The following is a 12812-nucleotide window of genomic DNA, read 5'->3' as shown; positions in this document are numbered from 1 at the left end:
CCTTATAATAACCCCAGGAGCTGGACGCCACATCACTTACAAAACTGAAGCAGCACAAGGTTGATACCTTGCCTGAAGACACAGAGCCTATCGAGTTTGTGTCCCCCAAGCATTGCGTACCCGAGTTTTGTTGTGGGCCAAAGACTTTATAAGCTGAGTTATGTTTTCCTACTTATCCTAGAGCCCTCATTTCTTTGTGGAAGCCACCTCCATCTACATGCAGAAACACTCCCTTTGCCTCAGCAGCTGCCTTGATGAAGTTGGTCCTTCACCTAACAGTGTTGTGCCCAGCACACAGGGCAGCGGGGCTAAGACCCCTCCTGAGAATCAAGACAGTCCTTCCATTCTTACTTCTCTCTTAGACACCTTCTGCTCTGGTGACCCTACACAGAATGGAGAGGATGCACCCCGGGAATCATAAGCCTCTCTGGGAAACGCAGGGCCAATATCCATTTGCTGTTACTTGTTGACAAACACTGTTTTGGGAGCCTGTTCTGCGCCAGATAAGATGCCTCAAAGAGCTCTCCATCTGTGGGGAAACAATTCAGAGACTTCAGAACCACACTAAGAATTTTTGTGATTGGGGCCGGCCCGTTGGCGTAGTGGTTAATTTCACGTGCTCTGCCTTGGCGTCCTGGGGTTTGCAGGTTCAGATCCCGAGCACAAACAGACGCATCATTTATCAAGCCATGCTGTGGCGGCGTCCCATATAAAGTAGAGGAAGATGGGCATGGATGTTAGCACAGGGCCAGTCTTCCTCAGCAAAAAGAGGAGGATTGGCAACAGATGTTAGCTCAGGGCTAATCTTCCTCACACACAAAAAAACAACAACAAAACCAAACCAAAAAAAAAAAGAATTTTTGTGATTGGTGTCAAGAACATTTTTAGCCCTGTTACCACAAAGAGTATTCTTAATGCATTATTATTAAAACACTTGTGAAGAAACTTAAAAATTAAAGACATAGCTTTAAAAGTTCAAAATATAGTAAAAAAGAATGTTTTTCAAGGTGCAGGTCACAACTCAACAGTACACAGGAAAATAATTGTGCACTATAACCAGTATTTTATTAACGAAATTGAACAGAACAGAAAAAATGAAAACTTATCAGAATATCATTTTGTAAAACTTCTGGTGTGTGTGTGTGTGTCTGCCTGCGTGTGAGCAGGCAGTACAGATCTTAATATTACAGTAGGTCATGGTCAAAAACCTTGATTCGTAAGTTTAACAGAATACGACAGTTCTGTCAAAAAACAATACTAGGCATACGGTTATCTGAATTTGAAATGTCTGATTAGAATAATAACAAAAAAAGATTCTTTTAGCTAAATATGGCAAAGTAAATGGGAATTATTACAACCTGAAATAACGGAATGAAAGGTTAGTGTAAGGATTTTTATTGTACCACCAACTCGTTTTTACTGACTCACTAAAAACGGGTATATATCACATCCAGCTACAGCAAATATTATCAATGTTTTTGTAAAGGATTTGCATAGGCAGACCTCCCACCCTCCCCTCTCCAGCAGAAGCAAATACTGCCCTTAATTTACAGCCCAAAGATCCAAAAGCACAAGCCTCTTCCTTGATCCCAAGAACTGCACCTGTTTCGCTCTCCAGGGTATTGGAAAAGGGCACCCTCTGGAGACTGTGAAGTAAGTACAGGGCTATGACCCAGGATCCTAAACAAATGTAACAAAATGTAAAGAAAGCTCCAACAACTGCACTTACTATACTGCAGAGAACACTCCAAATACTTTAAACTGAAACTAAAGCATACATACATTACAGTATGTTCATGTAACAGTATAAGCATCAGAAAGCCACACCATATGCAATAATTCCTTATCTGTTCTCACTACATACTGTGCCAACACAATATTTGGAATCTTGCATAAAACAATTTCTGTCTTATAATTTGGCACACAAATACTTCTGATGGGGCTATTTTTTTTTTTTTTTTTGGCAAATGTCTTTAAAACAATTTAACAGCTCTAACAACGCAACTTCTGAAAAAATCCATTATGTTTCAGGAGCCAACTGAACGACGGGAAATGATTATGTCAATTGCATACCCATGTACTAGTATTGTGTATTCCGAAATGTTGTGAGGAAGAGCGGAATAAAAGTGGCAGCAATCGACAACTGGTAGATACAGTGTGTGCTGGCCGCCTTCATACACAAAGCAGAAAAATAATTATTTTTCAAATTCCTTAAGTTCAAACACTAAATAAATGCCTGAGTAACCAGACCACCAATTACTCCTAAAACTTTTAAAAAGCAAGGGATGAAGGGCCAAGGCTCCCACCTCCGGAAGACTGTCAAGTAGCTTTCAAATGACTGTATTGGAGAGAAAGAGAAAACTTCTAGGAGGCACTTTTCAACGATCATTTGCAAGGGCATGCAGAAGGTGGGCACTGTGAAACAGCATTTCAAATCACCCCGAAGTAGGAAGGGAAGCCCCGCTTGTCACCTGACTCACAATTATTCTGGAATTGCACACCAGTAATTTCAAGGACGAGCTCCGCGCGGGGCGAGATGGCACCACCCCCGGCCCGTGACAGCGACGCGCAGGTGGGCAGAGGCAGCGCCGCGCCGCGCGCCTCCCCCAGGCGATGCGGGCACCGGGCGCCTCCCACCCGGGCTCGCCGTTCCCGCGGGAAGGCTGTCACGGGCGCGAGCCCCCCGCAGTCCCCGCCCGCCCGTTACCCGCGCCCCGCGCCGGGTCCCCGGCGGGAGGCCCCCCGCATCCCTCTGCCCGCCCCCGCCCCGCCGCCGCCGCTTACCTCAAAGTAGCCTCCGGGGGCCGCGCCGCCCGCGCCCGCGCCGAGGGGCCCGTTGGCCGCCGCCGCGCCGCCCGGGGCCGCCAGGCCCGCGGCCTGGGAGCCGCGCAGCGCCGCCGCCGGGCCGGCCTTGCCGCCGCTCGCGCCGCCGTTGCCCCCGCCCGAGCCGGGGCCGCCGCCCCCCCTGTTCTTCCGGCGCTTGGCCCCGCGCTTGGCGTCGGCCGGGCTCATGGCGGGCGGGCGGGGAGAGGGCGCGGGGCGGGCGCGGGGCCGCGGGCGGCGGCGGAGGGCGGGGAAGGCGGGGAGGCTGAGGCGGCGGCGGGGCTCTCCGGCCGGCCGAGGGCGGGGGGCGCTGCGCGGGGTCCCCTCCGGGCGGGGAGGGCCAGGCGGGCGGGCGGGAGCTGCGGGGAGGCCGCTGGGCGGGAGAAACGGCGAGTCCACCGGGCCCGGCGCCGCCGCTGACCAGAGTTACAGTCCAATATGGCGGACACAAGGGGAAAGGGATCCCAGTTTACGTCGGGGGAGGGGGAAGGAGCGGCGGGGAGGGGGAGGGGTGTGGGCGCCCTCCCCCCGCCTTACTCCGCCCTTCCAGCACCGCCCCCCCCCGCTTGGCCCCCTCCCGCCGTTAACGTGCGCCGACGCGCAGGGCACGCCGGGAGTTGGAGTCCGCACTGCCTGCGCCGCCTCTGGGGTGCGCGGCGGGAGGACCACGATTCCCATCAGGCCCCGCGCGGCCGAGCGCCCCGACGCTACGAGGGGCTGGGGCGGGGGAGCTGGAAGCGACGGTGACGACACGGCCGCGATCCGCGCCGTCCGGCTCCGCCCGCGCCACGGGGCCTTCTGGGAGTTGCAGTCAGGCGGCGGGGCCGGGCCGGCGCGAGGCCGCGTCGCACACGGTGCGCGAACTACAAGACTGGAGGCGAGGAGTTCCGCCTCTTTGACAAGCACCCAGACGCCCCCGCGTCCCGGGCCTCGCGTCCGGCGCCCGGCCCCTGGGGTGCAGCAGGCCGGCAGCCCCGGCTCTGGCCCGGCGACCTTGGTGCGGCTTCGGGTTCGAGTCCGCCTCCCGCACTTGCTGGTCCTGTGACCTTGGGCCAGTCGCCTAGCCCGAGTCCAGGTGACTCAATGGAGACGAGAATGACCTGCCTCGTGGGCTTGGATGGGGTTCCGGAGGGCGCCTGGAAAGCGCCTGGCCCAGCCGAGCGCTGAGCAGCTGCCCCGAGAGCCCCCGGCCGCCGGCGGGTCGGGGTCTGCTCTGCTCGGTGGAGCCGCCGGGAGCCGGCGCTTGGCTGCCGGCGCCCGGACCCAAGCCCGCACGGCGGACCCAACGGTTAGCTTGGAACCCCTTGGCCTAGAGGCACCCTTCCCGAGCTCGCCTCTCCCTGCACCCGGGTTCGGCCGTCGTCCAGGGCTCCTCGTGCCTTGCGACCCTACAAGGTCTCGGGACAGTCTAGCCATTTCTCACGACCTCGCATTCACTCACCTCACAGGCCACGAACCAGGTCAGACCCTCCCGGGCCTTCCAGCGCTCCCCGTCCTGCAGAGACGGGTCAGAAATCCGAGTCTCCCCACGTGGACCCTCCTCCTTCCTGGGGCGTCTTGCCCATCATCAGCAAGCCCCAGGTACAGTTCTGCTGCTAGACCCGGACAAGAGAGGACTCTTCCCTGGGCCTTGCGCTCTAGATGGCCCCGCTTATCACAAACACTGAGACACAAAAGACGTGTTTTCCCCTGTTTGGTTCCATGGGTGATCACAGGGCCGAGATACAGCGGAGGCATAAGGGCCGCCATTTGCATCCTCTCCCGGGCCCCACACCCGTTAGCTTTGGGCCTGCCCGTGTCTCATTGCCTCACGGTCACCCTTGCCCCAGCTGCAGCCACGGCCTTCTAATCCTCTGACCCATTCTTCCTGTCACAGCCAGAATGGCTAATATGATCAAATCAATCTGATTAAAGCCCTTCAGGGACTCCACGTTGTCGGCAGAATAAAAGGCCCCTCACCCCTACCTGAGGGTTTTGGATGACCCTGCTGCTGAAGGTGGACTTTGAGAGAGTGGGTGGGGATGCCTGCCTGGCGCTCCTCTGCGTGGGCAATGTCTTAGGCTGCCCCCTACCCCAACAGGCTCTGTCAAACACTCCCTTCTCTCACAGCCCCTGCGCTTTCCCCTGTCATAGCACATTGGCACTGGATTGGGATTCTCGGTGTTCACCAGTATCCTCAGAGAAGTCTTAGGGGCCAGGGGGAGAGCATGGTGCCTGCCTCATGCACCTCTGAATCCCAGCTCCTTCCAAGCGAGGGCTGGCACACACCAGTCCAGTATTTGCTGGATGAATGGATGACATAATAATGACTATTTGTTAAGCAATTAGGCACCAGCGCTGTTCCTGCTGCCGTGTCATCTCATCTCACCCACACAACCACTCGTGAAATAGGCACCGTTAGCCCTATATTATGAATAAGAAACTGAAGGTCATGGATGTTAAGGGGTTTGCCCAAAGTTACCCAGGTAGTCAGAGGCAGGGACCAGATTCCAACTCAGGTATGACTTTTGGGCTCCAGGGGAGAGCAGTGTGAGTCCTCTGGGGGCTGGGGACAAGGGAAGCTTCTCTGAGGAGGTGAGCTGAGTCAGAGCCAGTCACCCTCCGAGCAAAGGACTTTCAGCAATGCAAGACTGGAACAGGGAAGAACTCAGCATGTCCAGGCACCTATGAAAGCCATTGTAGCTGGAGCAAATGAAAACGGCAGAAGCTGCAGGTCTCCACGAGGAGGCTACGTTTTATTGTAAATGCAGCTGGGAGCCATGGAGGGTTTTGAGCAAGGAGTGTCATGATAGGATGTATATTTTTGAGATAACTGGCTGTTGTGTCAAGAATGGATGTCAGGGGAGAAAGACTGGCGGCCAGGACACTCATGACAGCCCATAGAAGGTGGAGAGAGTGCTCCTGGCAGACAGAGTAATGAAGCAAAGGCATAAAGCAGTGGTTCTCTGCCTTCGTTTCTCATTATTTCCCCCTAAGGAGAAATTAACAAGAAATGAAGGAGAAAAATTAAATACCTGAAGCATAAGATTTTGTCTGGTAGAGTTGAGCTTTGGAGGGCCACAAACCATTGTAATAGCTAAGATTTTTTTCTCCTAAGAATCAAATTTCACCCCCTTAAGGGAGGTATTAACGTTCTCCAGAGAAATAGAACCCATAGTATGTGTATACACACACACACACAATATATAAATATATATAATATATATAGAGAGATTTATTATAAGGAATTGTCCCACACAGTGATGGAGGCTGACAAGTCCCAAGATCTGCAGGCAGCAAGCTGGAGACCTAGGAGAGCCAGTGGTGTAGTCCCAGCCCAGGTCCAAAGGCCTGAGAACCAGGAGGGCCAATGGTGTGGTTCCAGTCCAAAAGCCAGCAGGCTCAAGACCCAGGAAAAGCTGATGTTTCAGTCTGAGTCCAAAGGTAGGGAAAAAAACGATCCAGTTCAGAGGCAGTCAGGCAGCAGGAGTTCGTTTTGTTCTATTCAGGCCTTCAACTGATCAGATGAGGCCCACCCACATTGGGGAGGGCAGTCTGTTTTACTCAGTCTACTGATCCAAATGTTAATCTCTCCCAGAAACACCCTCACAGACACAGCCAGAATCATGTTTGACCAAATGTCTGGGCACCCATGGCCCAGTCAGGTTGACACATAAAATGAACCATCACAAGGGAGGATGCAGGACCTAAGGGCCAGAAAGGGTCTTGTGCACTCTCAGAAGTAAAAGCAGCCCAGTCTGGCATGAGCACAGGTGGTCGCAGTGGGGTGTGGGCAGCGACCTTGGAGAGGAGATGGTCACTCAGGGCACCCTCAGGATCCTGGAAGCCTCTCAAAACTGACTTGCAGGAAAAGGCAACATATGTTGGATATTTTTGTAAAAGTGAAATGTTATTACTTTCATGTGCAGTAAATATTGTTAACCAAGATATGAATATGTCCTAGTAACACAAGAAAATTTTATAAGAAAACTTAGATAAGTTAATTATCTCGCAATTCATAACCAGTGAGCATTACATAATAATGAATCATTACCTAGAAAGCCTTTTCTAACTTCTGGCTTTATTAAGTCTGCAAAAGGACAGTTGGACACCCCTGCTCAGGCCATTTCCTTGCCCCAGGCAGAACCACGGCAATGGGTTTCCCCCTAAGCAGAGCACAGGGAATTCTCTGCAGAAACTATACAATGCAAGAATGGATATAGAGGGCCGGCCCCGTGGCTTAGCGGTTAAGTGAGCGCGCTCCACTGCTGGCGACCCGGGTTCGGATCCCGGGCGCGCACCGACACGCTGCTTCTCCGGCCATGCTGAGGCCGCGTCCCACATACAGCAACTAGAAGGATGTGCAGCTATGACACACAACTATCTACTGGGGCTTTGGGGGGAAAAAATAAATAAAAAATAAAAATAAAAATAAAAAAATAAAAAAAAAAGAATGGATATAGACATATTAATGTTTGGGGATCCCAAAGAATAAGAAGTTCTTGATGTTTGCCCAAAATTGAAGGCTGCAGATCAATAAGCTTTGCTCATGTGGAGCTACTAATCAGCTTTTAAACATGTCACTTGTAAACATGAAGAGACAGTGAAGGATCACCTGTCATTTAAGAAATGACTCAAAAACAACAACAAACAATCACATAGAGACAGAGATTGGATTGGTGGTTACTAGAGGTGGAGTGGGGAGGGAGGAGGGGGAAAGGGATGATTAGGCACATGTGTGTGGTGATGGACTGTAATTAGTCTTTGAGTGGTAAATGGGATGTAATCTATACAGAAATCGAAATATAATGATGTACATCTGAAATTTATATGATGTTATAAACCAATGTTACCGCAATAAAAAAAAAAAGAGGGGCCGGCCCGGTGGCGCAAGTGGTTAAGTGCGCGTGCTCCACTGTGGCGGCCTGGGGTTCGCCGGTTCGGATCCTGGGCGCGCACCAACGCACCGCTTGGCAAGCCATGCTGTGGCAGCATCCCATATAAAGTGGAGGAAGATGGGCACGGATGTTAGCCCAGGGCCAGTCTTCCTCAGCAAAAAAAGAGGAGGATTGGCAGATGTTAGCAGAGGGCTGATCTTCCTCACCAAAAAAAAAAAAAAAAAAAAGAAATGGCTGAAGTGCAGATCCAAAAAATGTATGTGTACAGGGGGTAGCAAAGAAACTGTTAATGGAAGGAATTTTTAAAAAATGTCAAAAAACCCGCTACTAGCCTCAAAGATATTAGCCTCAAAAATATAACCAAAATTGTAAAAGAAATTCAATAGAACAGTTGCAAGATAAAGTTAAGGAAATTATTCAGAAAGTAGAACAAAAAGACAGATAAATAGGAGAGAAATGAGACTTAAAACTTCAATCCGATTAAAAATAGAAATACCATATGACCCAGCTATCCCACTATTGGGTATTTATCCAAAGAACTTGAAATCAACAATTCAAAGAGACTTATGCAGGGGCCTGCCCCATGGCTTAGCAGTGAAGTGCGCGCGCTCCGCTACTGGCAGCCTGGGTTTGGATCCCAGGCGTGCACTGATGCTTCTCCGGCCATGCTGAGGCAGCGTCCCACAGACAGCAACTAGAAGGATGTGCAGCTATGACATACAACTATCTACTGGGGCTTTGGGGAGAAAAAGGGAAAAAAAGGAGGAGGATTGGCAATAGATGTTAGCTCAGGGCCGGTCTTCCTCAGCAAAAAGAGGAGGATTGGCATGGATGTTAGCTCAGGGCTGATATTCCTCACAAAAACAAAACAACAAAGAGACTTATGCACCCCTATGTTCATTGCAGCATTATTCACTATAGCCAATAAGTGGAAGTAACCCAAGTGCCCATCGACTGATGATTGGATAAAGAAGATGTGATATAGGGCCGGCCCAGTGGCTTAGCGGTTAAGTGCGTGCGCTCCGCTGCTGGCGGCCCGGGTTCAGATCCCGGGTGCACACCGGCACACTGCTTCTCCAGCCATGCTGAGGCCACGTCCCATGTACAGCAACTAGAAGGATGTGCAACTATGACATACAACTATCTACTGGGGCTTTGGGGGGAAAAAAAAAAGGAGGAGGATTGGCAATAGATGTTAGCTCAGAGCAGGTCTTCCTCAGCAAAAAGAGGAGGATTAGCATGGATGTTAGCTCAGGGCTGATCTTCCTCACAAAAAAAAAAAAAAAAGAATTCAATAGATTAACAGCAGATTAGACACAGCACAGGAGAGGATTAATGACTTGCAAGATAATTCAATATAAAACATCCTAACTAGCACAGAGAGAAAAAACAATTGATAAAACAGAAAAGAGAATAAGAAATGTATGAGACACAGTTGAAGGTCTAACATATGTGTAAATCGAGGAAGAGAGAAGCCACATAAGCAGAATTCTCCAAAACTAATGAAAGATATCCATCCACAGTTTCAAGAATCTCCATGAACCCCAAGCATGATAAATATAAGCAAAATCACACCAAAGCACATCATTTTAAAACTGCTAAAAACAAAGACAAAGAAAAATGTCAGCCAAAGAAAATATTCACATATCTTTAACGGTATGTGACAGCTGATTGCAACAGAAATGAGGCTAGAAAAGACGCAATGACGTAGAGTAATTGAAAAAAAACCCGCCAACGTAATTTTAAAAAATCTTAATGTTTTATTTCACAGAATGTATTCAAAATATCATGATTTAAATATGTAATCAGTATAAAAATTATCATCAAGATATCTTATACTTTTTTTTTTTCATACTAAGCCTTTGGAATCCTGTGTGTTTTTACATTTCCAGCCTTCTCCATTTGGATTCACCATGTTTCAAGTGCTCAACAGCCACATGTGGCTCACGTCAACCATATTAAACAGCAACTTATAATTTTTTTACCCAGAAAAAAAAATATCAGGCAAGAATGAAGGTAAAATAATGGCATTTTCAGATTAACAAAAATAGAATTTATTGCCAGCAGGAATTCGCTAAAAGAAATACTAAAGGAAGTTCGAGTAGAAGGAAAATTATTCCAGATGGAAATGAAGAAAGGAATAAAGAGCAAATATATTATATATAAATGGAATATATATATATGGAATTTTATATCTATAAACGTAGATACATGAATGATAACATTATTTTATACTATTGTCTCCTTTTTTTCATTTAAAAAAATTGTGGTACTCTGTGAGCTCGGACCTAGTTTGTGGCAACATGGCTAAACACACCCAGAAGGTTGAAATCATCAGTAAGTATCAGACCCGTTATGGTGCCACCCTCAGGAAAATGGTGAAGAAAATTGAAATCAGCTAGCATGCCAAGTACCCTTGCTCCTTCTGCGGCAAAATCAAGATGAAGAGATGAGCTGTGGGGATCTGGCATAGCGGTTCCTGCATGAAAACGGCAGCTGGCGGTGCCTGGACCTACACCACCACTTCTGCTGTCACAGTCAAGTCTGCCATCAGAAGACTGAAGGAATTGAGGACCAGTAGAGGGGCCGGCCCAGTGGTGTAGCGGTTAAGTGCGCGTGCTCCACTGCTGGTGGCCCGGGTTCGGATCCTGGGCGCGCACAGACGCACCGTTTGTCAGACCATGCTGTGGCGGCATCCCATATAAAGTGGAGGAAGATGGGCACAGATGTTAGCCCAGGGCCAGTCTTCCTCAGCAAAAAGAGGAAGATTGGCATGGATGTTAGCTCAGGGCTGATCTTCCTCACACAAAAAAAAAAAGGCAAGTAGAAGCTCCAACATTTGAAACATTGCTAGCCTATAATAAATGGGTTAATTTATGTAACAAGATTTTTAAAAATTGTGGTAAAATATATATAATACAAAATTTACCATTTTAATTCTTTTCAAGTGTACAATTCAGTGGCATTAGCTACATTCACAATGTTATACAATCATCACCACTATCCATTTCTAGAACATTTCATCATCCCCAACAGAAACTCTGTGCTCATTAAACAATACCTCCCTTTTCCCCTCTAACTCCAGCCCCTGGTAACCTCTATTCTACTTTCTATCTCAATCAATTTGCATATCCTAGGCACCTCACATAAGTGGAATGATACAATATTCATACTTTTGTGTCTAGCTTATTTCACTTAGCATAATGTTATCAAGGTTCATCCCTGTTGTGTGTATGTATCAGAATTTCATTCCTTTTTAAGCTGAATAATATTCTATTGTATGGATATATCACATTTTGTTTATCCATTCGTCTGTTGATGGACATTTGGGTTGTGCCCACCTTTTGGCTACTGTGAATAATGTTGCTATGAACATTGGTGTACAAGTATCTGTTTGAGCCCTGCTTTCAATTCTTTTGGGCATCTACCTAGGAGTGAAATTGTTGGGTCATATGTTAATTCTATATTTAACTTTTTGAGGAACCACCAAAATATTTTTGAGAACAACTTCACCATTTTATATTTCTATCAGCAACGCATAAGGGTTCCAATTTCTGCACATCCTTACCAACATTTATTTTCTGTTTTTGGTAAAAGCTATTCTAATGGGTGTGAAGTAGCATCTCCTGGTGGTTTTCATTTACACTTCACTCATGACTTATGATGTTGAGTTCCTTTCACATGCTTATTGGCCATTTGTATATCTTCTTTGGAGAAACACCTATTTCAATCCTTTGCCAATTTATAATTGGGTTGTCTGATTTTTTTTTGTTGTGTTGTAGAACTTTATATATTCTGGTTATTAGTTCCTTATATTTGCAAATATTTTCTCGCATTCTGTGGGTTGTCTTTGCACTTGCTTGAGTGTCCTTTAATACACAAAAATTAAAAAAAAAAATTTTTTTTGAGGAAGATTGGCCCTGTGCTAACATCCGTTGCCAATCTTCCTCTTCTTTTTTTCTTTTTTCTCCCCAAAACCCCCATACACAGTTGTGTATCACAGTTGTAGAGTTGTAGCTCTTCTATACAGGACGCCACCTCAGCATGGCTTGATGAGCGGTGAGTAGGTCCGTGCCCAGGATCTGAACTGGTGAACCCCGGGCCACCGAAGTGGAATGCACGAACTTAACCGCTGCGCCACCAGCCCAGCCCCAAATTTTTAATTTTAATGATGTCGAACTTATCCATTTTTCCTTTTGTTGCCTGTTTTTAGTGTCATATTTAAGAAACTATTGCCAAATTCAAGGTCATGAATGTTTGCCTCTGTTTTCTTTGAAGAATTTTATAGTTTTAGCTCCTAAATCGTTCTTTGATCCATTTTGCGTTAATTTTGCATATGGTTTAAAGACCTAATTTCATTCTTATGCACATGAATATCCAATTTTCCAAGCACCATTTGTTGGATAGACCTTTCTTTCTTCACTGAATGGTCTTGAAACCCTTGTCGAAAATCATTTGACCATAGAGGTGAGGGTTTATTTCTGGGCTCTCAATCTTACTCCATTGGTCTATATTGTCTGTCCCTACGCCAGCACCATACTATTTTGATTCCTGTATCTTTATAATAAGTTTTCAAATTGAGAAGTGAGTCTTTGACTTTGTTCTTCTTTTTCAAGCTTGTTTTAGCTATCTTGGGTACCTTGAAATTCCATAAAAATTTTAGGACAGGTTTTTTCCATTTCTGTAAAAATTGCCATTGGGGGGGATTGCATTGCTTCTGTGTATTGCTTTGGGTAGTATTGCCATCTTAAAATTAACTCTTCCAACCCATGAGCATAGGATGTCTTTCTATTTATTGAGGTTCATTTCTTTCAGTGTACAAATTTTCCACCTACTTGGTTAAATTTACTCCTACATATTTTGATGCTATTGACAATGGAATTTCCTTAATTTCAGATTGATAATGTATAGAAGGACAACTGATTTGTTAATTTGTATCCTGCAACTTTGCTGAATTCATTTATAAGCTCTAACAGTTGAGTGTGTATTCTGGATTCTTTAGGGGTTCCTACATATAAGATCATGTCATCTGCAAACAGATACTTTTCCTTTTTCTTTTTTTTTTTTGTGAGGAAGATCAGCCCTGAGCTAACATCCGTGCTAATCCTCCTC

The 12812-nt window shown here is 47.1% G+C and overlaps 1 protein-coding gene and 1 pseudogene across 11 annotated transcripts in view; one reads left to right on the top strand and one right to left on the bottom strand.

Moving 5' to 3' along the window:
- FAM193A (family with sequence similarity 193 member A) overlaps positions 1–4314 on the bottom strand; it is a 171869-nt gene extending 167555 nt beyond the window's left edge. For 6 of the 11 annotated variants that reach the window (XM_087434815.1, XM_087434816.1, XM_087434817.1 and 3 more), the window contains exon 1: positions 2785–2938. Coding sequence is in view for 4 of the 11 variants with exons in the window: in XM_087434813.1 (XP_087290939.1) it covers positions 2785–3012 (228 nt within the window). In the remaining 7 variants the exon portion in view is untranslated. Of the gene's footprint in view, positions 1–2784; positions 3249–4264 lie in introns of those variants that run through there. The other 5 variants (XM_087434813.1, XM_087434822.1, XM_087434814.1 and 2 more) reach the window with 2 other exon arrangements.
- A 5689-nt stretch (positions 4315–10003) lies between these two features.
- On the top strand, positions 10004–10597 carry LOC101400620 (large ribosomal subunit protein eL43 pseudogene; annotated as a pseudogene).
- The last annotated feature ends 2215 nt before the right edge of the window (positions 10598–12812 follow it).

The sequence above is a fragment of the Ceratotherium simum genome, chromosome 8 (genome assembly GCF_057802395.1).
Source record: "Ceratotherium simum simum isolate JZ-2026a chromosome 8, ASM5780239v1, whole genome shotgun sequence".
Lineage (NCBI taxonomy): Eukaryota > Metazoa > Chordata > Mammalia > Perissodactyla > Rhinocerotidae > Ceratotherium > Ceratotherium simum.
Note: the sequence above shows the minus strand (reverse complement) of the source record. Positions and strands in the feature narration are given on the sequence as shown.